Genomic DNA, 25,140 nt, shown 5'->3' on the forward strand with positions numbered 1-25,140 from the left:
TATAGGGCATGTACTTTCTGCAAGTTCAACTTGAAATACCTACTGTGTACGCCCTCTGTGTCACATTCAAACATGAAACCCAGACGGATGAGGCTACCCTAGAGACAACCCTGATGAAAAGCAGTCCAGACATAGGTGGTTTTTTACTTCCTGCCACATGTATTATTATCTCCGCATGAATCATGTTAAGGTAGATTAGGTGGAACATGAGCTATGCTAATAGTCGTCTAGAATGATAGGAGAGATATACCCTTGCATTGGTCTGGAATGCAACCGGAAGCTCTGAATTTCCCTTGTTATCAGTCCTCTCTATGCAAAACGCGAGCTGTACGAGGTTGGTAGTACAGACAGCGTACGCAACAGGAGACAGAGAGACGGTGTTGAATTCAACATGAATAGATGCAATGTATGCACGTGAACTCGTATTCAGGTCGCAACACGAGATGGAGGATGGCTGGCGTGTTGGTGTGTATCGGCTTAGGTGTTGGCCCGAGGTCGATCCATCTGCTCAGAGGCCGGCCTCCAAGCATTGATCTTTCGATAACCCCAATAATCGCTACGGAAACAACTTGATATAATATATGGATGACAAGTACTGTAGATGAGACGAGGTTGGCTCATGGCCAAGTAACGTGAATGGACCACGCACGCGGTAGAGTGCATGGGTGAATGGCGTCGAGACCCACCAAGGAAACAACCCGGGCTGATTGCAAGTCAGTGATGTTTGATGTTTCGACGGCGACAGAGACGGGGAAGGGAAACTAAACGAGGGACTCGTCTAGCACAGACGTGGGAGCGGCTGAGGCGCGACCGGACTTGACGGCGGGTGGACAACGTCCTAGTGTTTAATAAATGACTATCCGTCCGTCTCATGGCCTGGAGGGATGAACAGGAAATAGATAGCTTGTGATAGCACGATGGTTACTCTCGCGCATGATTTAGTTGCATTTTTGGTAACGAGAAAGAAGGGGATTAATACCCTGGCCCCTAAACATAACGTTGATCGACATGTGTCTTGGTATCTGTCTTGTGTCTAGCAACGTCTCATTACGAGTGTCTTAAGATTGGAGGAGCAAGGCTATAAGAAGAGGAAACAGTCAATGCAAATATACTATGATGGAGAGAATGATAATAGGAGCCACAACCCCCCTTTCGATATTGATAACATGCTATGCTGTACATAAAAAGATCGTTGATGCTTGAAGCACAAGGGGAGCTAGGTATGTACATGATTAAAGTAGCATTCCCCTTTTAGAAACAACCTCAGGTGAGCTCCAAGCTCGGGGAATGATTTAAGTAAGGAGTAATGTTCCCGCCACAATTAGAAATTCGGAGACAGGGATCGAGTAAAGGTAAATGCGTACTCACAACATGAAGCTGAACAAGAAGCAAAGCTCTACATATTCGGAAAAAGTAAGCTTGATGGCAGTTGTCGATGCTACATGCCGATGGAGCCCAAGCCAAGATACAGAACCTTACTGTTAATTTGCGTGAGGTGAAGCTACTAAGAGCACTCACTCCCTCTCCAATCTCCCATCCTACCATTGATCAACCCCTGTGCCGCACCGTTAATTGGACCCGGGTTCTAAAAGCCAATCAGAGCTACCGTTGCAGCATCTTTCGAGGCTTGACTGTAGCCCTTCAGCGACCCTGCTCGCTAATTCTCCAGAGCTTGCCCCTGGATCATGTAAGTTGAGGGCCCCACACTAGCCTAATTTAGGATTAGCTCTTCTAAACCCCTTTTGTTGAAGCACGGTTCCTTTGCCTTTGGGCTGCTCTGCTGGGAGAACAGCACAGCACATCAGAATTTCGTCTCCTTGCTTGGTCCGCCTGTCGCCTCCAAAATTTCCCATTTCTCTCCTTGACTTCACCTTCTCTCTTTTTTTCCTAACACCCCGTTTCTAGCATCATCATTGCTACTTCTTCTATCTCGATCGCCATTTATCGTGCGTGAGAGTCGGTCCTGCGTTGATAAACCCGTGACCTCCTTCTTAATCTTCGTCTACTCTCGTTACGACACCTATTGACACGCGTCTCCTGGTATTTCCGTGAGTTGATGTCCCTCGTTCCACTTCTGAACCCGACAACGACGACTTTGAGAAAGAGCGGCCTCGATCGATCCGACGACACTTCCATTCAATCTACGCTTCTAGCCTGGAAACGCAGTATCGAGACGGGCGCCCTTCTATCGTTGTTTCCTTTGGCAATCTTTTACCAAGCTTGTGAAGCTAGCTGGCCTTTTACCTGACGTAGCTAACCGGCAAGCTTTGACTTTAGAACCCGCACTTTCCTACAAGTCCTTCCACTTCGACCGTTCTTGATATTTCAATATGGGTAAGGCGATTCTTTCTTTTTATGCACGCCCGTGTCTTTCCACATGGCACAAACGCCCAGTAGAGGTTGAGGAAGGAGCCCCCGACAACGACGACGAGGACAATTCCACCCTCCCAGGAGTTTGAGTATGGCTATCTTGACAACGACAAGAATTGATTGCAAGAACCATCGATTCACGATAACGTCGACGGAATTCGTTCTCCATCATCTACAATCTATTGGCTTTGTCCTGGCCCCTTTTTGGTCCCGACAGTCTCCCTGCCCGATAACCAGCACTTCACCCAACCCCTGAATCCGAATATGTCATTCGACCTGGGAAAGCATGCCAAAGCTCGCAATCGCAGCGTGAGCTTGGGAACCAGTCTACTATTCCTGAATCCGCCTATCGCCGAACCAACGCCGAGAACATCTGGTGACTCCAGGAGATCAACAAGTCTCCCTTTGAACCAATTTCCATTGGGCCAGGGTGATCGAGGCTCATCTCAACCGTCTGCTGCACGTCATTCGCCTGTACGCCACCAACGCAGCATGCTCGACGTTGATGCTGATAACCGGCTGATGCTAAATGTCATTGCACCAATGTCCTTTTATGAGCAACTTATCGATATTCAACGCGATGGCAAGGCGGCAGATCAAGGCGGAGAGCCCAGTCAATCAGGCGGTAACAGACAACCACCGTCCAGGATTAACCATCGATTCACCAGCTCGGAATATTCGTGGAGTCAGGATCTTCCTCTCACCTCTACCTGCGCATTCTTATCTCTAGTTTCGGCCAATGATCAACTTGCTAACATGTCTCTCAATAGCTTCTCCTGGCAGCGAGTCCCCAGCGTTGGCCCCTTCTGCCTCGCCCACCAACGGTAAGTTTGCATTCAATCTGAACATGATTCTCAACAGTTTGCTGACCATTCTATAAAGTTCCTTCTCAGCCACCTCCCGCTGCTGACAACAGGAACATTGTCCGAAGAAAGCTCACGGGCTATGTCGGCTTCGCCAACCTGCCTAACCAATGGCACCGAAAGAGTGTGCGCAAAGGCTTCAACTTCAATGTCATGGTCGTTGGTATGTAGTCGCACTGGCAAAATAGTAGACTTGAATTAACAGTAGAATAGGTGAATCTGGCCTTGGCAAGTCTACACTGGTCAACACCCTGTTCAACACCTCTCTCTACCCCCCCAAGGAGCGCAAGGGCCCCAGCCTCGACATTATTCCCAAGACCGTTACCATTCAGTCCATCAGCGCCGACATCGAGGAGGCTGGTGTTCGTCTTCGCCTTACTGTTGTCGACACCCCCGGCTTCGGCGACTTCGTCAACAACGACGAGTCATGGCGCCCTATTGTCGACAACATTGAGCAGCGATTTGACTCTTACTTGGATGCCGAGAACAAGGTCAACCGTATGAACATTGTTGACAACCGTATCCATGCTTGTGTTTTCTTCATCCAGCCCACTGGCCATTCTCTCAAGCCTCTTGACATCGAGGTGATGCGCCGACTTCACACCAAGGTCAACCTGATCCCTGTTATTGCAAAGGCTGATACCCTTACCGATGAGGAAATTGCTGCTTTCAAGTCTCGAGTAAGTTGATTTGATTGACGATGTATCTTTCAGTTGCTGACCAATACAGATCCTCGCCGATATTAAGCACCATGGTATCCAGATCTTTGAGGGTCCTCGATACGAGCTCGACGACGAGGAGACGATCGCGGAGAACAACGAGATCATGTCCAAGGTTCCTTTCGCCGTCGTTGGTGCCAACAACGAGATCACCAGCGCTGATGGCCGCAAGATCCGTGGCCGTGCGTACCCTTGGGGAATTATCGAGGTCGACAACGAGGAGCACTGTGACTTCGTTAAGCTTCGACAAATGCTCATCCGAACTCACATGGAGGAGCTCAAGGAGCACACCAACAACCAGCTCTACGAGAACTACCGTACCGACAAGCTGCTTGCTATGGGTGTGTCTCAAGACCCCAGCGTGTTCAAGGAGGTTAACCCTGCTGTCAAGCAGGAGGAGGAGCGTGCCCTACACGAGCAGAAGCTTGCCAAGATGGAGGCCGAGATGAAGATGGTCTTCCAGCAAAAGGTGGCAGAGAAGGAGAGCAAGCTGAAGCAGTCCGAAGAGGAACTTTACGCCCGACACAAGGAGATGAAGGAGCAGCTCGACCGTCAACGACTCGAGCTCGAGGACAAGAAGCAACGCGTCGAGAGCGGACGACCACTAGAGAAGGAGGGCAAGCGAAAGGGATTCTCTCTTCGCTAAGCTCCTAACTTCTTGACGACCTGCGCATTCCTTTCATCTTTCTTTATCCATGTCTGAGTACCCATGATGCCCATACAATACCAGCTCGACGCCTCTCGTTGCATTCGATTCTAGTTTCTTTGTCGCCTCTTTCTCTCACCTTTTTTTTAATTAAGAAACAAAACATTGTCTTCTAATCACATCACATCACATCACATACGCCACACGGAATCATTGTCGTACGGAGACGGAACAAAAAAGTCATTTATGAAGAATAGTCGTGCAGGATGGGATATGCAGACTATATGGCTTTGCCGGCGTCTCGGTGTGACTAGAAGTTACAGGCAAGCGTTGTTCTCCGCCATGCTTTGAGCCAAGTCACGCCTGACGCCTGTTAGTCTTACTCTAATCTGTTACACGAAAACACCTTTTGGAGAGGAGAACGGCAGGGCCACCGGCAAAAGATGACGACATCTAAGCGTCTCTCGGTGCGAGAGCTGTGGAAGATGCATCTATTTTATCTTTGTCGTCATTCGCCATATTCTCGCCAGGAGTATGACATACTGGCTCTCCAAACCCTTCACTTACTCTGCCTGGTTGCACTGCTCACTTGCTGTACCTTTGAAAACCTGTTCCTTTATCGTCAAGGGGTTTATGATGCTTCGCTCATGGATAATATTAGATAAGATCAAATGGGTGGTTTTTATCAAGGAAGTTTGTCGAGTAGCAACTTGTTGTATTTTAGTCGTACGTTTGTTGAGAATAGGTGGTTATAATGTCTCAACACGCGATACTCCTTAGACAGTGACGCGTTGTCTCTTTGGTTTGTTTCTTAGCTGGCTTGATCTTGGTTTCCTTAACATTGTTTTATTTGTCTTAGTCTCATCCTTGTACCGTGACTCGCTCTGTGATATACGTACGAATAGTATCGTGAGTACTCCACTCCTCTTACGACTGCAGAACTGCTCATCCGTTGCAGACTTCGATTAGTCCGTCAATTTGTATTAAACCTTGACTACGTTCATGACGGAACATGTCTCTGCATGGGAATCAAACTAGGAGACATGGTAGATGAACAATGGTAACTTATATAATAAGGGTCGCTTCGTTTATGTAGTACAAGCATATCTCGTAAAGTCAAAGACTCCAAAAAGGGCCCAATCCAGAGGTTATAGCGAAGAGTGAGTATAGTTGTGTTCCCGAAACCGCCCATGCAAATCATGTGAATGTGATATTCTCCTGCACGTTTCTTTTTTGAATTTCTCCCCTCCTTTCCTCTTCAAGTGAAAACTTTCTTTCTCTTTCTCTTTCTCTACCTCTTCCTGGCATTCCTCAGGAGGAACGCTCCCACAACTCCAGCTGCTACACCAACACCGCTGAGTATGGCAACACCCATGAGTCCTTCCCGGGCAACCTTGTCGTCAATGAGCGTGCGCAGGTTCGAGGCCTGCAGGTTGGTGGGTTCCTTGTCGAGCAAGAGATCGTTGTAGCGGCGAGCCTCGCCATAGTTTCCAAGCTTGTAGTTGCCGAGGGCTAGGTAGTAGAGACATTCTCGGCGGCGTTCGGGAGAGACGCGGAAGATATCCGAGAGTAGGCGGACGCCGAGCTGCTGGTCGTTTCGCTGGTTGGACTTTACGAGACCCTATCGAAAGAAAAACAGGATGTTAGTCTTGCTGATTACGAAGCAGGAGTGATAAGGAAGTTAAGAGAGGGTTTACCCAGGCATAGTTGAACTTGGTCTGGACGCCGACCATTTCACCCTCACGGTCGTATTGCGCTTTTAGAACGTTGAGTTCGGAGGGATTTAGCGGCCTGTTGCCATCAGTCAGGATAAGTGTACTTGATGTCGCAGTGCAGATGTTTTAAAGAAGAACTAACGTCTCTGCGTCGAGCGCATCTTTGAAATACGTGTTAGTAAATCATTTCTCAACATATTGTCTATCATGCAGTTTGCGCAGACGGGAACTCACATGGTAGTTCGGTAACCATTTTGACGGGGGTCGTTTATAGTCGGGAATGCGATAAAAAAAAAGTGTGATGACTTCAACGATCAAGAAGTCGATGCGTAGAACCAAGAGAGGATTCGTAGGAGATCAACTATCTACCTAGATATGTCAAGATCAGAGGAATCGTCTTGCGATGGTAGAGTTCGCACGTGTTAATCAGAGGTAGCTCTTTTCGGCTTCATTGCTCGTTGCTTGCCTGCTTGTGGCGGGACCCGATGACGATGTGCGGCGTTGACGGAGAATATCCGGTTAAATGTGAGAAAGTTGAGGTGGGGTGTACATAAGTCGGGTGTAGGTTAGGCTGTATGATAACGATCCAAGATTGTCGTCAGGACGACCAATAGTGCTTAGCCCGAATCGTCTTGGGTAAAAACACCAGCTTCATCATAACCACTTAAACAAAGTGCAAAGGATCGTATTTCACGTTTTCAGCAAAACAACTAGAAATTCTCTATTGGATTTCGAATAAACTTGATATCAAAATACTCGCCCAATATGTTGCTCTCTGAAGAACCCGCGACTGTAAGTCCCAACCTCAAACCCCCTTTCTCAACCATGGCTAACAAATCGCCAGCTCATTCACCACACAATCGAAAACTTCAACATCGCACCAGATAAAACTGCCGTTGCGCGCGTAACAGAATCACTCGCTACACTTGAGCAAGCTCGCGATCTCCGCGTCCGCGAGGCCGAGTCATCTCTTAGGAAGCTCTCCCGCCAACTAGCAACCCATACATCAAGACATGACGACCTCATAACATCCCACTCATCCGCAGACCACGCTTCCAACATTGCCCGTCTCGACACCCTCAAGTTCCGCACAGCAAAGGCTGCCGCCGACGCTGAGACGGATGCGGAACGTCTCGCCCTCACTGCTGCGGACTTGAAGGCTCGTCTGCGGGAGCTCGAGCTCCAAGGCGTGGAAGGAGACGCTGCTGCGAATGCACGACGCAGAGATCCTGTTGATGACGAGGTATTGCTGAGACTCAAGGTGTATCGCAGCCTCGGTATTGACATTGAGCGCGACGAGAAGGATGGCGAGTGGTCCAAGGCGGTTATTCGAAACGACCGCAAGGGCGATGTGCATGTGGTCAACATGGACAAGAAGTTTTCGCGCTTCTTTTATGCAAACTACTTTTGGCAGACTCTCTAAGAAGGGAGTGGTTCACATGGGATTTGGCAATGATATCATGATAATGGACTTTTGGTTTGGCGTTTTCGGCATGGTAGATACCAAGACTAGGGCATTAAGACACAAATTAGTACACTGCACAAGTGCGATTCATTAACAATCATTTTGTCTTCATGACTTGACTATGTTCGTGTCATATTTTATCGAGTCAATCGAAAGAAATGTCAAAGAGTCTCGCTCAAACGCCCTTAAAATCCCGAATTGTACCCTCATTTTCATTTTATCAGTTTTGGTCTGATTTGCCATTATTCCCTCATTCAGTTCCCTTCATAAAGTCGTAAGAATAGTTTACACGATAGAATAGCATTAGTGTCTCGGGGACCTATGCGTCGACAACCCCCTGGGAGGGTAATTTCTTCAGTCCCTTTGGCGAATTTTTGAAGCTTGGGAAATAGCTGTCAATAAAGGTCTTATTCGTGAAAGCGATGCGTGGGCCAGATGGTGTCCTTGTGCGAGCGCTGTTGGGGGATGCCGAGATGCGCATTGCTGATGGGCTTCGGTTGCGTCCCTTCATCATAAGATATCCGCCCTCTCCAGGTGTCGTGGGACCTGACGGGGAACGGTGATGATTACGTCCATGGTGTTGTTTATCGGGCAATTCGAGCCTTGAGTTGATTGTGGTCCATGTCTCGTCATCACCACTTAGTCGCCAACCGCCAATACCTTCAAAATCCCGCTCCGGACCAATGCTAGGAAGCAAGCCAAATGCCTTTTCGCTGATTGGGGTGGTGGAACCAGCTGTAGACAGAGCACTGGAGCTCCTACGATGACGACGTCTTCGTAAGGATGATTCGAAGGCCGTTGACCCAGCCGATGAAGCTGATGGGGTGGTGTAAAGTGCAGAAGAACCTGGAGTTTCGAGGTGTGGTTGACGAATGTAATGATTATTAGGACGATAAGGCCGAATCTTTCGTCCACCCAAATAATGCGGTACAATGGATAGAGCTACGTCGAGATAGACAGCCAGCACCCGGAGAATAAGAACAGAAAAGGCAATGGTAGTTGTGATGCCAGCGAAGACAGCAAGAGGAACGGTGACGACGAAAAGGAAGGGCACAACGAAAGCGTAGACGGGATTCAAGAGTGCCATTTTTGATTGATGGTGATTTTACAGAGACAAACTAGTAGTGCATGACTACAAGAATCCCATGAATGTTTGTCCAGAGTGGTGATGGCAGTCGTTGATGATGGAATTAGTGGTTACAGCAGATGGATGATGAAGAATAAGAAAAATAAAAAGAAGAAACAAAAGGGCCAAAGAGGTGAGCGACTACTATAGTAGTTGACGACTTGAAGTACCGAATGTGCTGCACACACAAAGATAGAGCCTATGGATGCCGCTCTAGGATGAGAAACGTCGACATGTCCCAAAGCCGTGATAGGATAGATTGTTTCCGGGGAAGTCAAAGCGAGGCGGCCGAGGAGGAGGGGTTGGAAACAGGCCCGAGCTTGCTTATCACTTCGCTCACTGTACCTAGTTGCCATGTAATATAAGCAGAAAGATGCACCGTCGGATGGAAGAGTGGGAAAAGAATGCGACTCTATGGGGTTGCAGTGAAGTAGAAGGGTAAATATGTATTTATGCTAGAGTAAAAAGAGAAGAGGAGAAGAGGAAAGAAAAGTAAAAAGAAAAGAATGTCTGGAGGAGGCAATCACATGTGAAAAGGTGTGGCTTGGGTCTGGTCTGGCCTGGTTTGGCCTGGCTTGGCTTAGGTCAATTTTCTGTTGCAGCTCATTTTTCTGATGTCTGAGGTGACCATCGTACGGCAATTTGGCAAGCCACCACGAGAGAGCGTGCGGGGAAGTTGCATTGAAACGATGCAAGTGATTGTAAGGAGAATATACCTGCGGGAAGTACCTTGGTGCTTAAGCCTCTTGAACCAGTACCTAGGTAGGTATCTCCTCTCTACTACCTACTACCTACGTAAGTGTACTTTTCTCGTTGCACAAGAGGAATCATTGGAGCATCATTATGAGTTAATCATCCATCTGTAAGCAATTGCATATAAGAGTTGCTTATTATCAACACCCAGTTTACTTACCACGAGTAATAATGTCCTTATCTTCTCTTATGAGATCTACAAATAAATAAACTTTCAAGGATCCCTTAGCCCCCAGTAGTGATCGACTGTAAATCAGAAAAAGGCCCTGGAACCGACTGTGCACTAACAAACAGCCCAGCTCACTGGAAACTGCCCCGTCGATAACAGACACCAACCACACACGTCACATGAGCCAGTAAGCCGAGGCAATAAGCGTCACTAACTCAAACCCAGCCATGAAGGAACATTGCTAAGCTACCTAGTCTAAAGGACAAGTTAGTTGACAAACTTGACAAGGTCAGTCACCAAAAGAACTTGAGCAAGTATAACTCAACCCCACTTGGAGCCTCTCGATTCCCGTCCCCATCTTGCTCCACATCACGGAAGGAGCTTTCCCCACTGACATCACTCTTTGACCCTTATCAACCATCGACGATGAACCTCTTCACACGTACCAAATCAAACATTACATGCATCTACAGTGTAAACTCAACTAGATCATCTCAACTTTTACTCCACCCCCTGCTTCGATAGAATCGTCAACATGTGCCAATTCACCCACAATTACGATGAGCAACCAGTGCCTGCAGTAGATGTGGGCGACGAAACCCCGTTCCCCTGGCATCTGCCAATATGCGATGCTCACTGCCACCCAACGGATACGATGGATTCCATACAGGATATCCCATCAATGCGCGCGGCTGCATTGACTATCATGGCAACACGAGCTCAGGACCAGGATCTTGTCGCAGAAGTGTCCAACAAGCATTCTAATCATGACCCCAAGCAGCTCTTCCAAAACAACTCTGACCAAAGCAATGCTTGGGTGGTTCCATCTTTTGGCTGGCACCCCTGGTTCTCACATCTTCTCTATGATGACTCAGCCGACGTCCCGACATATAGGCCCACCTCCGGCTCCGACACCAACGATGCCGCAAAGCAGGCCCACTACAACGCCGTTCTGCAGCCGGAACCTTCATTGGACTTTGTCGCCTCTCTGCCAACCCCAATCGCTGTAAGCACATTTCTCAAGGAAACTGAATCTCGACTATCTGCCAACCCTCATGCTTTGGTCGGTGAGATTGGAGTTGACAAGGCCTTTCGTCTTCCTGAGCCATGGAACCCATCTGAGCAAGCTGAACGAGATTCAACCCTCACTCCCGGAGGTCGCGAAGGTCGGCATCTCAGTCCTCACAGAGTAAGGATAGAGCACCAGCGTGCCATTCTTGCTGCACAACTTCGTCTTGCTGCCAAGACTCGCCGAGCTGTCAGCGTACATGGCGTGCAAGCTCATGGAGTGCTTCACGACGCTCTTGCCGACACATGGAAGGGTCATGAGCGTGAAGTGATAACACGTCGAAAACGGCGTCTGGTCGCTAAGGGTGCTGAGGACTTTTCGGACGAAGAAGACGAAGAAGACAGTGAGAAGCCATATCCTCCACGGATTTGTCTTCACTCGTTCAGTGCCAGTGTTGAAGTGTTGAAGCAGTACCTCAGCCCAACAATCCCAGCTCGCATTTTTGTCTCACTGTCAGTAGCTGTCAACCTGAGCACAGATGCCAGTTGCACCAAGACCGACGAGGTGCTCCGCGCTCTGCCCGATGACAGCGTGCTTATAGAAAGCGATCTTCACATAGCAGGCGAGCATATGGAAAAGGCACTAGAGGACATGTACCGACATGTTTGCGAAGTCAAGGGTTGGGAGCTTGAGGAAGGCGTCAAGAAGATAGCCAAGAATTACGAGGAATTCATCTTCGGGCAATGAGGGGAAAGAGAAAACCAGGCATACACACATCACCAACCGTAGCATTATAGAGATTTGTACAATTCAAGATGTGATATTAGACGGCTATCGAGGTGCTGTGGAATCACAGTATATAATAAAACTCCCCATATCCCATATCTTAGTCATGTGTGCAAAAAAAATAAAAATAAAAATCTTAACAGGTCAAGAAATATGGTGTATCATGGTTGTATGCAAACAAAAAAAAAACAGAAAGAAAAAGAGATCGTGCATGCTCAAAAATCATATAGTTTCGTTTTAGTTCTTGGTGTCGCCCAGAACGTCGCTGGCGTTGGATCCAGAGGTTGAAGGGGTGTAATCAGAGCTACCGGGTGTGTATCGGCATCCGTCTGAAACCACCGAGGAGTCGCGCTCGTCATCATCGTAGGCGGGAAGGCTCTCGTCATCGGGGAAGCTACGGTATGCCGCGGCAGAAGGGTGGTGATGTGTTGGGCGAGAAGAAACAGGAGAGCCTGGGACATAGCTGTAAGAGCGAGCGTGTGTGTTGTGGCCTTCTTCGGCAGCAACGATGCCGTCAACCATGTTAGCAGCCTCGCGGAAAGAAGCAATCTCCTCTTCCATGGTCACGCTGCTTGCAGAAGAAGACCTTCGGCGGCGGTCACCGTGAAGCATGGCCTCCTTCTCATCTTCGTCGTTCTCAACACATCGAGAAATGAAAGCTCGGTAGGCAGCCTTCAAAGCGGAGCCCTTGCGGCGCTCTTCCCGAGATTGACGGAATGCGCGGCGGATGGCACGTCGAGACTCGGGGCTGAGACGAGCTATGCGGCGGTGGATGTAGGCAATGGCAATGCCGCTGAAAAGAGCGAGTGCAATGGCGAGGATGCCGAGAATCACAATGATGGGATGGTGAGGAGGCTGAAGAGTTGTTAGAAATTGAAACCGTTAATAGATTATTAGACTGGACTTACAGGTGGTGGTGGGGGGTGTCCCTCATGTCCCTCGGCGCGGAAGCCCTCAGGGCCGTGCTCAGGCTTGTCATGGTGAGGCCCGTGAGGTCCATCTTTGTGATGAGGAGGAGGTGGCGGGGGATTGCCATGGTGAGGATCACAAGAGCAAGGAGGACAGTGGGGAGGGGGAGGGTGACCTCCAGGGAAGGGGAACGGATGGCCATGGTGAGGGGGAGGTGGGGGAGGTCCATGATGAGGAGGATGAGGACCATGGTGAGTGCCATTTCCATGATGAGGACCGTGGTGAGGACCATGGTGAGGTGGAGGAGGATGTCCGAAGACGTGATCGTAGAACTTATGAGCAGAGTGTCGCACGCCATCCCTTACTGTGTGCAAAACACACTGCACTCCATCGCAATCCTTGATCTTCTTGTAAGTCGAGGGAGGAGGAGGAGGATACTTCTTGCCAAGCTTCTTAGCAACGGACGCCTCCCTCTCCTCGACAAGCTGCTCGAGTTGAAGAATCTGCTTGTGAAGAGCCTCCAGTTCCATCAACTCAACCTGAAGCTCCTCTTCAGGGTCCTGGAAGTCGCGGTGGTTGCTCTCCCAGATAGGGGGTGGGTTGTCGGTAGTGGACCTGTCGCCTGTTGATGTATTGTTCTCCTTGCTGAAGGGGACGGACAGACTCCATACGTAGGCAGCGTTTCCAACATCCGAGATTCGGACAGGGGCGGTTTGCTTGAAGGTCATCCAGAAGGAAGACTCGTCATTGACGGCCATGTCGTCGAGGGCCTTTACGTTGAAGCGCATTGACTGGCCGAAGGGGAACTCCTTGGGGCCAATGCACTCGAAATCCCATTCAGCTGAGATGGTGGTCTCATTGTTGACGAGGAATGATCCAACGCCGTGGCCCTTAGTATCCTGGTCGAGGGACTCGCCATTGAGCTTGATGCTGGCAGGACCACAGACTTCTTCCGATTCCTCTACATCAAACCGTAGTGTCAAAGGATACGATTCAGTATCGCTCCATGGGACATTGACTGTGACAAAAGCTGAAGGTGTTACATCGAGAGCGGAAGGTAGAAATCCCATATGAGGCGGAGGAGGTGGCGGAGGTGGGGGGTGGTGAGGTCCATGAGCCAACACCAACGCAGGTGTCAGCACCGCGGCGGCAGCCTGAGTGAGGCCGCGCATCGCGAGATTATTATCGAAAAGAGTTGGTGTTGTTGGTCTGTGACGTCAAATTCGGACCAGGAGTACCAGGCAGCCGGGCTCACTTTAAAGAAGCTTAAGGCAGAAGAATACGAAAAACAAGAGAAAGAGGTAATGAACAGATGCTTAAAGAGAAAAAGGTTTTCGTGAGGGAATTAAGAATGAACGGTTTCAATACGAGAGATTGGGATGAAATTACGAGGAAATGAAATAAAGAGCGAAAAAAAATAGCACACGCGACTAAGGCGGATAAGACGGGATGTGGGATGCCAGGCCACGCGGATGCCTCCCAAAAACGTATTGGAATAGCGTCCAAGAGCCCTGTCATAGCAGTAGTTCGGGCACTGAAACGATTCTGCGACCCTTTCTGAGTCTAGCTTGGCTGCTCAGCTTATCTTGGAAAGGGTCGGGCTGCGCAATCACCATGCGTAGTCTGTCACTCGGCCAATCACCTTTTCCGAGCTGACGAGTCCATCATTCAGCCCTGGACGAGTCTATAGTGGGGACCTGACGACCTCGGCAATTCCATTTCCTGTATTGTCTTGGCAATATTCAAACCAGACTTCGTACTTTCAATATAACTCGTCACCTCTTTTCAAATAATGCAGGATTACCTTGGTTTTCTCCTGATTCGACGCTGGTGACTCAGTTATCTATAGGTCAATTATGCCTAACATGAAATTCAAACTTCGAAAGCAACCTTCGAATTCACAGCACAACACTTGCACTTCCAGCCAGGATGCTTTCATCAATTATATATGCCGAATTCTATATCTTCTCTTCAACGGCGAAAGACGTTCACAGCTTAGACATCGAACAATACGACCATCTAGATCTGTTTACCGTTCGCCATGGCTGAATATCTACTAATATGCAACACCAAAACTTTTCTGGGACTGCACTACCCGTCTCGTTCAATCATTACTTAAAGTATTTGTACAAAAGGTATTGCTCCCTTGCCTCTGCTCTAGGTCAGGAAGTCGCTCAAAACTTGAATTCGTGTTCTGGCCACTTCGGAATCTTTGCCCATAATCTGCATGATTTGAATCATGCGTGCTGTAGTAAATAGGTTAGATAATTGCCTGCGAATGGAGATACAACATGGGCACTTACTGATATCGGCCTTGGCCCTCACAAGCAAAGGATCCCTTGCCATCATATCTGCGCCACCGGGCTCACGTGTCGCTTCCTTGAGAACATTGCCAATACACAACGCTTCTAGGAAAGCTCGATGGTTGAAAACCCACCAGACACGTGCTTCTATTTCAAGTAGAGTGAAAAGAAGAAAGAAGGCAGTGATAGCATCGTGCGCCGCCTCCAGTGTCCCACGAACGTTGACAGGAACATCAGGACTCTCTGAAGCGTGAACCAGCATCAGGTTGTGAAAGTAGTTACTCGTCAAGAACAGAGTCTGGCGGACTACCCTTTTATTTCCTTTTGCAAGCGCTGTGATGCTATCAGGGTCCCACGAACGGAAAACATCAGGAAAGGATCGATAGACTGCCCGGAAGTCGGCGATCAGCTTCGACTTATGCCTTGCCGTCGAGCAAATAGGTAGATCCAGTGATCGTGGTGAACAGATCGTCTCCTGCACAAGATTGGCCAAAGTCCAGGAGCCCCTGATATATGCTGTATCCGTAGGGTCGCTATTTGCAATCGACGAACCATCATCCAGCAGGTCTTCGACAGATACATCGGTATGTGTCGCAGAGGGCGGCAGGGAGAGCAAGACGGTTAGAAACGTATCTTGAAGCAGTACTGCTTGCCAGACCTTTCGGCGTTGCTGCTTCTCGAACAAGGTGGCATGCGGTGTTACTATACACAAGTCAGTACACAACTGGTCAAAGTTGAAAAAAGTGTAGCATACCGATATTTGGATCCCTATGTAGGCCCATTGCATAAGCCTGTCGGATTAGAATGCCGGCAAAGGCCCATCCATCGGAAGCATGGTTGTCGTTGATGAGAAAGTACACTATCAAGACCATGGCCTGTATAGATCGTAGTGAGGCGCTGCTAAGATATGAAGCAATACGCAGGGCCTGGTTACTTGCAGAAGCATAGAACTCGGCTGTTTGCTTTCGCTCTTGGGACGATGTTGTCGATGTCACAAATTGTGTGCCCAGTGCTAGCATGACGAATATCAATGCTATAAAGGAAGGATCTGTGTCGCTCTTGTCCTGTTGACTCATCTGCCAGAAGTGCTCGTAATCTGCGTAGAACGTTTGGCGATGTATCATGGGATACACTGGGTCAACACACTCAAAGTAGCGACTGAGCAGAATGTCGGCCTGTATCTTGTCGGGAAGAACTGAAATTACCTCCGACAGGCCACCTTCACAGGTCCAGTAGTTGGCGAAGGGGTGTTCAGAGCCGATGCCAAAGATGTTACTCGCAGAGGGTAGAGAGTATGGAACATTAGAAAGGAGGCCAATCGAGAGTGCAACGGCACCCCGGGAGGTTGCTCTGGGATCGTTGGACATGCCTCTATCCGCAATATTTGGGATAGGAGACTTTCCGCTTGATCCAGACTTCTTCTTGGGTGGCTTCGTCATTCGCCTGCCATTGGCTGCGGACCGGGTGGTCTCCCTATATGATTGTTAAAGCAGAACAAATGACACCATAATTAAGAGATTCCATACTCGAGTAGATTAGCAACATGCGCATATCTGCATTCAGTCTGTCGTTTTATACCTGTACGAGGTTAACAACAACTCATGTGCAGAACGTATACAGTTACTTACAAGCAAGGCAGTGAGGTCGACCCCTGTCACACTATGGGCAATGTCAGCAACTCCGTCTGTAGGTTTTATGAAGAGAGGGCCAAATTCTGGTATGTGCGCAAGATGAAACGGGAGAATTCTATGCGCAAACCCATTACTTGAGTTGCGCACGGGGCAAAGCGAACAGAAATGGCTGGAGATGGAAAAGATGTGTAACATAAAAAGGCCATACCTTGGTCTTGCGCTCGACACATTCATGGCATGATAGAGTTGGCTTGTTGCGCTTTTGCTTCTTCTTTGGAGGTTCCTCGCCATCGACGGGGGTCGTCGACGCGTCATGATCCTCTGCATCTGGGAGATAGTCGCCGGCAGGGTGTCTTGAGGCATTTGAAGCTGGCCCGGATGGCAGCCGATGAGAAACAGAAGCTGGAGACGTTGAGGCCGAAGCTGGTGTCAGAGTTGAGGGCGGCGGGTGTGTGCCTGGTAGAGGAAGGGTAGGATGTGAAGCGACGCTGCCAGGACTATACGTAGAATGTTGCGCTGGAAGATGAGAAGGCGATGGATTTGCAAGCGGCGGCGGCGGCTGATGGAGAGTGTGACGCGGAAGCGCCCGTTGCGAAAGATCCATTGATGGCTAAAGCTCAAAGACTTGGTCCAGTAAAGAAACGCGTTTTTTTGAGTATATTACGAGGATGCCAATTGGACGTTGCGAAGAGAGTTGGATCTGTTGAAACTGGGGCTGAGATCCGAGATATGGCTGGACCAGAAAGAAGTTGGATTGGGACCCTGGAGCTAGACAAGAGCTATAGCTGTAGCTGTAGCTGTCAGAGCTCTGGAGATTAGGTTTTGACTCTGAGGGCGGTTCCGGGAATAAAGACTGGGATGAGCTGATTTAAACCGCTACGGGTGTGATTTTATGTCGTCGGAATTCGGCTGTTGACAGTAGGCGCTGGAAATAACGACCGGATATGGTGAGCCGCGGCGGAGGTTGCGGAAGCGGCAGTGGTGGTGGTAGCTGGGGTACGGCGAATGGCGGAGAGTTCGTTAGGGTATTTAAGAGCATTACCGTACAACTGCGCAGTAAGTTCTGGTAGTAGCGAGCGTTGAACAGCGACGGTTGAGACAATGACGTGACGCTGACGGATGAAAGTGACAGCTTGAGATCATGTAGCACTCAAGACAGACAGACTGGAATGGAATCGCAGACTGACAAGGCAGTACAGCAGGAAATAAAGACCAAATGGGAAAAAAAACAAAAAGATCCCGGAAAAGAAAAGGGAATTACAGAATGGGAACAAAGCGAGAAAAGAGTCAAATAAGAGACGGGATGGGGGTGATGGAAAAAAAAGGCGGGGGCGGAGCAAACACTGGACAGATGGGAGTGGGAATGGATGGAAATGAAAATGAGGGAACAAACCTGACCTGAAGTAGCAGCAACCTAGCAAAGTGCGTACCTACGGCACTGTACCTTCCCTAGACCCCTAAACTTACCATGCCTCTAACGGCAGTCATAAGCGTTGGGGACCGATTCTGCGCCCGCTGGCGCGTGGTTTTTTTTTCTTCTTTTCTTTTTTAACCTTGGACTTTTGGTACCTGTCCGAGGGGAAGGGAATTTTTCCAACCATCCACAATCCACTACCCTATCCACCATCCTTCCCAGAGATCACGGCTGATTTTCTTTAGGAGGTGCACCTACATGTATCTCCTCGCGTACACCCGTTGGACGAAACTTTTCGTCTAGAAGTATCCATGCCATCCATACCAGGCCACGACTCAAGCACTTCTTACTCAGAGTATCGTTCCAACATTCAACGTTTCTGGTCCTTGCACTGGCTTAATTCTGATTCATTACCTTCATCCTTGTCTCACTATCTTGTTACATAAAACTGACGACGATTGAGGCTAACTCAACACAATGGCAAGAGTCTTAACTCAAAGACAAAACGAACATTGGCTGCAAAGGTTTCCGACCCTTGATTCATTATCGAGAGGAATTTACAGGCAGCCAGGACTGTTGACGCCCAATATTCTGATTAATGTCAGTGGCTCTGTACTAATATCAATGGCAATCTGCCGAAGACCCCCCAGGCACACTAACTAGGTTGTCTGTGGTCATCTACCGTGGTAAACTTACTATGTACGTGTTAGACTACATTACTCGATACAAAGGGGTAATTTTAGACCGACCAACTCTCTCACGATATTCCCATAGCCTCTCCCACGTCCCCGGGTCTCCCACCTCGCTTCGAAACAAGAGACTTCTATCCCGCCCTCCAAGCGAGTCCTTTCACTAGTGCTCAGTATTAACCTCCTTTTCTCCAACTAGACTCGGCCGGGTAACCCTTCAAAGAGATGCTCCGTGACTACGCAGAACTAGAAAATGCACGGGTCGATCGTGAAGTCCGTTTTTGATGGTCTCGTCGACAAGTGCCGGCTTCGTTTACTAGTACTCGGTGTGGTCCTCGGGCTTTGACATAAAAGCTGTGCAGATCCATATCACCGTCTCCACTCAAATGTCCAAATCATTTCTTCCAGCCCTCGGTTGAGAAGTTCGATCATGTCATCATTGGATTCTCAGAAACCCGGGGTGCAAAAACACGCAATCTCGTTGAGGCCCAGGCCCAGGTAGCCAGGGTCTATTCTGCTAGGTGGAAAGCAATCGCCGCAACCAAATCGTCACGGCATGATCGACCCCACCGGGCTGAACGCCTCGTCAACTTTGGCTAGCAGAAAGTGAATCAAATCATTTCACGATGAGACAGATAAGCTCTTTTGACATGTCTTGCCGCGGGCAGAAAGACAGGATTCAGACAAGATGGGGCTTGAAGCAATCAGCGCCGCCGGAACAGCCCCGGAATAAGAAAGGGTAATAACAAAAATGCTTTTTGATTCACTATTAATATACGGACAACGTTGAAAGGTTGATTCAGAAATGGGCCGTTGGGCAAAGGCGATGTTCCCGCCGATCACTAGCATATTAAAGCTGACGTTGGCTGTTACAGGACAGGACAGGCAGGACAAGACAGGGCTCCAGTTTACAACCCACGATAAAGTTGAACTATCGTCAGGGTACATATCGGGGATGCGATCGTCACAAAAGCAAGACAACACGATCCTAACAGCCCGACACCCTGGTAAAGTTGGGCGCCAGTGGTATCGGGCCAAAGCCAAGTCTTCTGCTCGACCGCCTTGAGTACTACGTCGCTCCGACAAGTCCTATGTTGATCTCCGTGCCTGAGACAACTATCTCCATCTTTCTCCGGCAATACTGACCTACCAGAACCCACAGGGCAGCACCAGTCCCTTAAACTCAATATCCATGGCGCCCCTGGAAATGGAACATGTGAACGGTTCTTCGTTGGCTTCGTTTTGTTCAGTTCCGTGTTCCATGGAATTTCCTCGCCAACTCTAAATCAGTTCTTGGCCCTCAAAAGTTCATGACGTCTTGCCCATACCCAAGAACATCACGGCAGTTAGCGGTTGCGCTACTGTACATCACTTACGTAGTGGGCAAGCTTCGAGAAGAAACGAGAGAAGGGTTTGTCGATCTCTCATTATTTGTCGGAGACCGCCGAGGCACTTCACTAACTTGACTGGCCTCGCTTCTCCCTGCCACTAAATGCGAAACAGTAGTGGTGTAAATACGAGATGAAAATAGTGAAGCGCTATTTCTTGGCCGATCCTATCCTCTCCATCTCACTCAAACTCATGTCCTTCCTTACATTACGATTGCGACAATGGCAATTCGTAGTCGGAACTGAGTTGCCTACTTTACATGCAATAGTGCCGATACCCCCTGTTTCCGACGCCAACTTCCATTGGTATTGCCGTCGCCCTGCCGCGGGCGCCGCTTACAAGTTAGTGTCTTTGATGAGCCCCGGACCCCGGGCGGTCTAGAACTTTGAGAGAGAACTTCCTTGACCAATCTGCGTAGAGCTCATGACGTACGCGATATGTGTTTCTGTAATTGAGGACAGCAGGCCAAGTAACCGTTGCCAATTCTGAATAGATGGTAATTTTACATTTGGAATCTTGAGATATCCCTTCTCTCTACACCAGTGCCCAGAGCCCTACCTGATGGACTGAATCTCTGGCTTACATACAAGTAACCCACAAGTCTTTGGAGTGCTAATTTAGACCCGAGGGCCAAGAGGGACCATTTAGTCATACGACACTGGGACTCGAATTAGGCGAAGTCAAGCAAGGCTAACAGAGTCATTAGTGGCCCTCAGCTTTACTGCCCTGACTAACAGCCTACCCTGTGACTAACAAGCCATTCTGCGATAGGGACGTCTTCAAATCAAGCTCAACACTATGAAAATCTAATGGTGATACAACGGATATGAAAATCGATAAAAATACCATGTCTAAACGGAAATGCTCTGGATATGTGAGTGGATCATGCATGATCGACTCAGGACTTACGGACTTAAAGTCTTTGGTGATACGTACCCTTGTTGAATCTTGCTATATCCTCGTTATATCATCAGTTACACTGTAGAAACATGATAACTTGTCCGCGTCTGTTTCATGGAAAATACATGCTCGCCTTGTCTTTTTTGGTTTAAATGCTGTCGTCATGACTCATCGAAGAATGTCACGATCATTGACCTATGATGCTAAATATCGAAGTGGGGTTCAACGACCTCGCTCCAACGGCATCTCATACGTAACAACATACATACAAGTAACAAAGTGTTCAAAGCAAACTCCAAATACTCGCCCATGAGACCAGTCACTTGTTCGATTCAGCGAACGAAACAGATTTCGAAGCACCTCCAACACACCATGTCCACCTCGCAGCCTGCTTCAGCCGCACCATGGCGGTCGACTTTTCTATCTCACATCAAGAAGATGGACTCGCCCACCTTTGTGCTTAGCACTCTTCATCATCATGATTCCTCTTCTATCACACCTCGTTCCCGCACTGTCGTGTACAGAGGTACTTGGGCAGAGATACCAGTCAACCCAAAGAACCAGGCACCACTAAACCCTCCCCTCTACGAGACCGACCTTCTGACCATCACCACTGACGCCCGCATGGAGAAGGTTCCCGAGCTGTCAACCGATGGGAAGCACGTTCCGCAGACTGGTGGTGGAGGACCTATTGAGGCTGTCTTTTGGGTCACCGAGACACAAACTCAGTGGCGCATACGCGGCCGTGCCTATCTTCTTGGCCAAGACATTGACGACCCATCAGCATCACATGTCAGGGAAGAAATAGAGAAGTACATGCGGAAAAAGAGTGACGACGGTTCGAGTCCATGGAACTGGGGCAAAGAGATCACGGCGCACTTTGGAAACTTGAGTCCCGGCATGCGAGGGTCCTTTCGCAATCCTCCTCCTGGAACGAAGCGGGACGAGAAACCCAAGGCTGGACTTGGGCTTGGACAAAAGGTGGAGGACCTGGATGATGAGATTGCAAGGAGCAACTTCCGCGTTGCTGTTATCATCCCGGATGAGGTTGATCAGGTGGACCTGTCCGACCCGGCTGATGGTAAAAGATGGAATTACAAGTTGACGAATGGTTCATGGGAGAAGACTGAGCTATGGCCTTGAAGTCGAAATGCCGATGCTTAGGGGGTAAATGGCCATGGCATATGGAGATGAAGAGGAAGTCCTTATACTTTCGGTAATATCATTCAAACATCTATTTTAAGAATCCCGCCTGGGCAGATAACTGCAGTAAACTCGGTGTATCGTCTCGTTGACTAAGTAGACTCAAGCATACATCAAGTCATCTCATAGCATATGTGGAATAAATTTATATAACAGTATACTACTAATCTTCTAAAAAAAAAAAAAAAAAAAAAAAAAAAGGGACTTGAGCAATGTAGTAAACATGTACGTAATACAACGAGAACGCGAAGGCTTTGTTCGCACTTCCAATGGTTCGGTCTCGCGGGTATTTAACCTAGAGGCCATCATCGCTCTGCCAATACACATCTTTCTTTCTAAGTGGTCTTAGGGACGTGGCCCTACACAAAAGTATGGTACACTAAATAAAATATTGTACCAAACCCGTGGAATATCTATGAAACTGACAATAGATCGCAGTTGTTTTTGCCTCAAATTGCTTCATGTCATATTATGACACGGGGTCAGAGCCTTGTTCTGTTATTAACTACTTTTTTATACCCACTCATGAGCAATGGTACATCTTCACCTTACCAAGTCATCCTGTATACTCGTGATACGTCGCTCGGGCCTCGATCTTTGATACCCATGTGATGATCTTCATAATGCAGAGTCGAACGTGGGTTACATTAAGTTTTGAGACTTGGTATTGGAAACGTGTTTAGAGGTAGGCTGATATGAAGTATGTATTGCTTCATGACTTGTAGTAGGGAATGTCGGAGGCGTATCATTCTTATTGAAAACTCTAGTAACAATGGTAGATAGTATGAGACCGCTTGAACAGGAAACTACATCTTCGCCATCGTATCATCCCCTTGTGACGGATAGTTTGTAAGCTTTTCAACCTTACTTGTTATGTGCTGGATATGAAGGAGATGCGTACTTCTATACCTGCGAGAAGAACGATGACACGAACTTCTTAAACTAAGCTAACTATTACTAAATGAATAATCACCAGATTTGCTGAGATTCCCTATCAGTTGGACGGAATACTGCCCGTTAGTTTGGGTGCGTTCCATGTCTGCATTAGCATGAGGTTTACGAGTTAGAAGATTGAGCATGCATACGCAGTCTTCCAGAAACAATATATCGATATTCATACCGTGTTATTGGTGCATGGGGAAGATATAGATATGTGTTTTGACTCCGGTTGAGACATAAACTCTAGTGCTTTGAGACGGAAACAGACACTGACAATTTTATCACGTATGCTGAGATATGAATGTAAATGCAATAGCGAACAGTAGCAAGAAGATCGCCAGTAATAAACTTAAGTACTTCAATCAATAGAAACATCCTGTGCTTAAGCTCAACATCACTTAAACCGCGTGGTTCCCAAGGTTCATATTGGACTTACACATATGCAGTTACCATAGGCATAACTCGCAACGACTCTTGGCAGCGTCTTAGGCTCCTACCACTATAGCTTTTAAATGTCCTGATTGATATTATGTTATGTGGTCTGAAGTCTACTATTTTATAGTCGCGGCCGGTAAGAGATATAGCCCAGATGACTCTATGTGTATCTCATATTGGATGGCTTCATAATACGCCAGATAGCCTTTGTCACCCAATTGAAGTTTGGTTGTTTCCGCAATGCCCACCGTAACAAGTCGCTGCCGAAGACGATGTATTGCGTCGAAAACACGTACGGAGTTTACTACAAAAGACGATGGGAATATTGTCTTGTTGGACTAGAAATGCAACAACACGATACTCCACCAACATTAAAGCAGGGAAGTGACACGAGACCCATGAGATTAAAAAAAGATCTGCGATCTGATCAGCGTAGTTTACGTCGGGCTCTAGTCTGTTCGCCGGAGAAGGCCGACTCCGACGTGGCCAGGAGGCCATTGTTGATCCGCTCTCATGTACGATCCCGGAACAAGACGCAGTTCTGTGATATTCTAAGGCCTTACTCATCAACCGGCGGTTCTCCACGGAACTCGAGCAGTTCTTGCGTCAACGTTGCGGTGAAGAAAAACAGAGGCATGTAATAATTACGGTACTGTACTGTACTGTACGTATGCAAGGCAGATGCAGATGTAAATGCAGATGCGGTGATGCAGCTAAAGTCTGCAACTTGGTCGCCTCCCCAGCCCTGGCAAAGATGCTGTTTTCGTCAGAGCGGAAAGAGTCCGTTCTCCAAGGCCATCCCATAGCACTTGCTACTATGACCTTAGGTTGTTGTGATTAGACGAAATGAAGAGGTTGGGATGCTCGGCGGGAAAGGATCAGTTCGAGGAAGCAAGGGAGCGAGTGAGTTGAGTGACTGTTCTAGAAGGATGCATAAAGTAATCTACGATAATGCTATAGACAAGCATTTTCACTGGTTGTTGTATCTCATCTCTATGCACTCGCGGAAGTATGTCTCAGTTGCTTGGAATGTGATTCCGCTAGACGTAAAGGGCAATTGTCTTTATATGGAACAAAATCAAGATCAAGTATATCAGAACAGCATTGGCATGTAATTTTGTAATGGAAGAATAAAAAAGTGTGTGTTTTAAACCCTGCACTTCACTACAGCATGGGTTATGTTTAAGCATGAAAGAGACTGGGGCACCATGATACAACCATGCCGTACAAGAGAGATGTCTCCAATGAGCACCTACTTAATAAACGGATACTTGTTTTATGGATATGAGCGTGTGTGTGTGACGAGCTCGCAGCAACCGAGAGATGTAAGATGCAATCCCGTCTCTGCCGTGCGTGCTGTCTTGTTTCAACCACATGATGAATCTCATGTCATGTCATGTCATTACCCGCGGCGATTTCTAGTTTTGAACGAGTTTCGAGTCGGTCCGCAAATGGAGTTTTCATCGAGTGCAACCTCCGTTTAGCTGAGCTGCAGTGCAGATGCAAGCCAAGCTTTTTGGTAGGAAGCGGCCCGCAGTTGGTTGGTTAGAGAGGGCGCTTAAAGTTGCATCTACACCGTACATGGTACATAGGATAGGTCAGTAGTCAGTTGGTTCTGCAGACTCTTCTCGTAAGGCTAAAAAGATCTCTTGGACACGTGCTCAACGTTGACTACTGTATCTTGTTGAATGTGTTTCGTAAGTGAGG

General features: G+C 48.2%; 8 protein-coding genes across 8 annotated transcripts; 4 read left to right on the top strand and 4 right to left on the bottom strand.

The window, feature by feature from the left end:
• Positions 1 to 2,634: 2,634 nt before the first annotated feature.
• FSST1_011043 (Septin-domain-containing protein) lies at positions 2,635 to 4,598 on the top strand (the record flags this gene model as incomplete). Its single annotated transcript, XM_083234137.1, has 5 exons — positions 2,635 to 3,055; positions 3,141 to 3,194; positions 3,253 to 3,396; positions 3,447 to 3,913; positions 3,963 to 4,598. 5 exons carry the CDS (start codon positions 2,635 to 2,637, stop codon positions 4,596 to 4,598), a joined length of 1,722 nt encoding a protein of 573 aa, XP_083080739.1.
• Positions 4,599 to 5,889: 1,291 nt separating this feature from the next.
• FSST1_011044 (mitochondria fission 1 protein) lies at positions 5,890 to 6,566 on the bottom strand (the record flags this gene model as incomplete). The annotated part of the gene is made up of 4 exons (XM_083234138.1): positions 5,890 to 6,219; positions 6,296 to 6,389; positions 6,456 to 6,474; positions 6,548 to 6,566. The coding sequence occupies 4 exons, from the start codon at positions 6,564 to 6,566 to the stop codon at positions 5,890 to 5,892; spliced, it is 462 nt and encodes a 153-aa protein (XP_083080740.1).
• Positions 6,567 to 7,078: 512 nt separating this feature from the next.
• Positions 7,079 to 7,736, top strand: FSST1_011045 (kinetochore-associated Ndc80 complex subunit SPC24; the record flags this gene model as incomplete). The annotated part of the gene is made up of 2 exons (XM_083234139.1): positions 7,079 to 7,105; positions 7,158 to 7,736. The coding sequence occupies 2 exons, from the start codon at positions 7,079 to 7,081 to the stop codon at positions 7,734 to 7,736; spliced, it is 606 nt and encodes a 201-aa protein (XP_083080741.1).
• Positions 7,737 to 8,097: 361 nt separating this feature from the next.
• FSST1_011046 (uncharacterized protein) lies at positions 8,098 to 8,865 on the bottom strand (the record flags this gene model as incomplete). The annotated part of the gene is made up of 1 exon (XM_083234140.1): positions 8,098 to 8,865. The coding sequence occupies one exon, from the start codon at positions 8,863 to 8,865 to the stop codon at positions 8,098 to 8,100; it is 768 nt and encodes a 255-aa protein (XP_083080742.1).
• A 1,496-nt stretch (positions 8,866 to 10,361) lies between these two features.
• FSST1_011047 (TatD family) lies at positions 10,362 to 11,582 on the top strand (the record flags this gene model as incomplete). The annotated part of the gene is made up of 1 exon (XM_083234141.1): positions 10,362 to 11,582. The coding sequence occupies one exon, from the start codon at positions 10,362 to 10,364 to the stop codon at positions 11,580 to 11,582; it is 1,221 nt and encodes a 406-aa protein (XP_083080743.1).
• A 276-nt stretch (positions 11,583 to 11,858) lies between these two features.
• Positions 11,859 to 13,702, bottom strand: FSST1_011048 (uncharacterized protein; the record flags this gene model as incomplete). The annotated part of the gene is made up of 2 exons (XM_083234142.1): positions 11,859 to 12,476; positions 12,530 to 13,702. 2 exons carry the CDS (start codon positions 13,700 to 13,702, stop codon positions 11,859 to 11,861), a joined length of 1,791 nt encoding a protein of 596 aa, XP_083080744.1.
• A 985-nt stretch (positions 13,703 to 14,687) lies between these two features.
• FSST1_011049 (Zn(II)2Cys6 transcription factor) lies at positions 14,688 to 17,068 on the bottom strand (the record flags this gene model as incomplete). Its single annotated transcript, XM_083234143.1, has 6 exons — positions 14,688 to 14,776; positions 14,834 to 15,535; positions 15,588 to 16,306; positions 16,360 to 16,411; positions 16,462 to 16,492; positions 16,673 to 17,068. 6 exons carry the CDS (start codon positions 17,066 to 17,068, stop codon positions 14,688 to 14,690), a joined length of 1,989 nt encoding a protein of 662 aa, XP_083080745.1.
• Positions 17,069 to 21,228: 4,160 nt separating this feature from the next.
• On the top strand, positions 21,229 to 21,999 carry FSST1_011050 (uncharacterized protein; the record flags this gene model as incomplete). Its single annotated transcript, XM_083234144.1, has 1 exon — positions 21,229 to 21,999. The coding sequence occupies one exon, from the start codon at positions 21,229 to 21,231 to the stop codon at positions 21,997 to 21,999; it is 771 nt and encodes a 256-aa protein (XP_083080746.1).
• Between the last annotated feature and the right edge of the window lie 3,141 nt (positions 22,000 to 25,140).

Source organism: Fusarium sambucinum, chromosome III (assembly GCF_050947815.1).
Source record: "Fusarium sambucinum isolate potato_lamoka chromosome III, whole genome shotgun sequence".
NCBI lineage: Eukaryota > Fungi > Ascomycota > Sordariomycetes > Hypocreales > Nectriaceae > Fusarium > Fusarium sambucinum.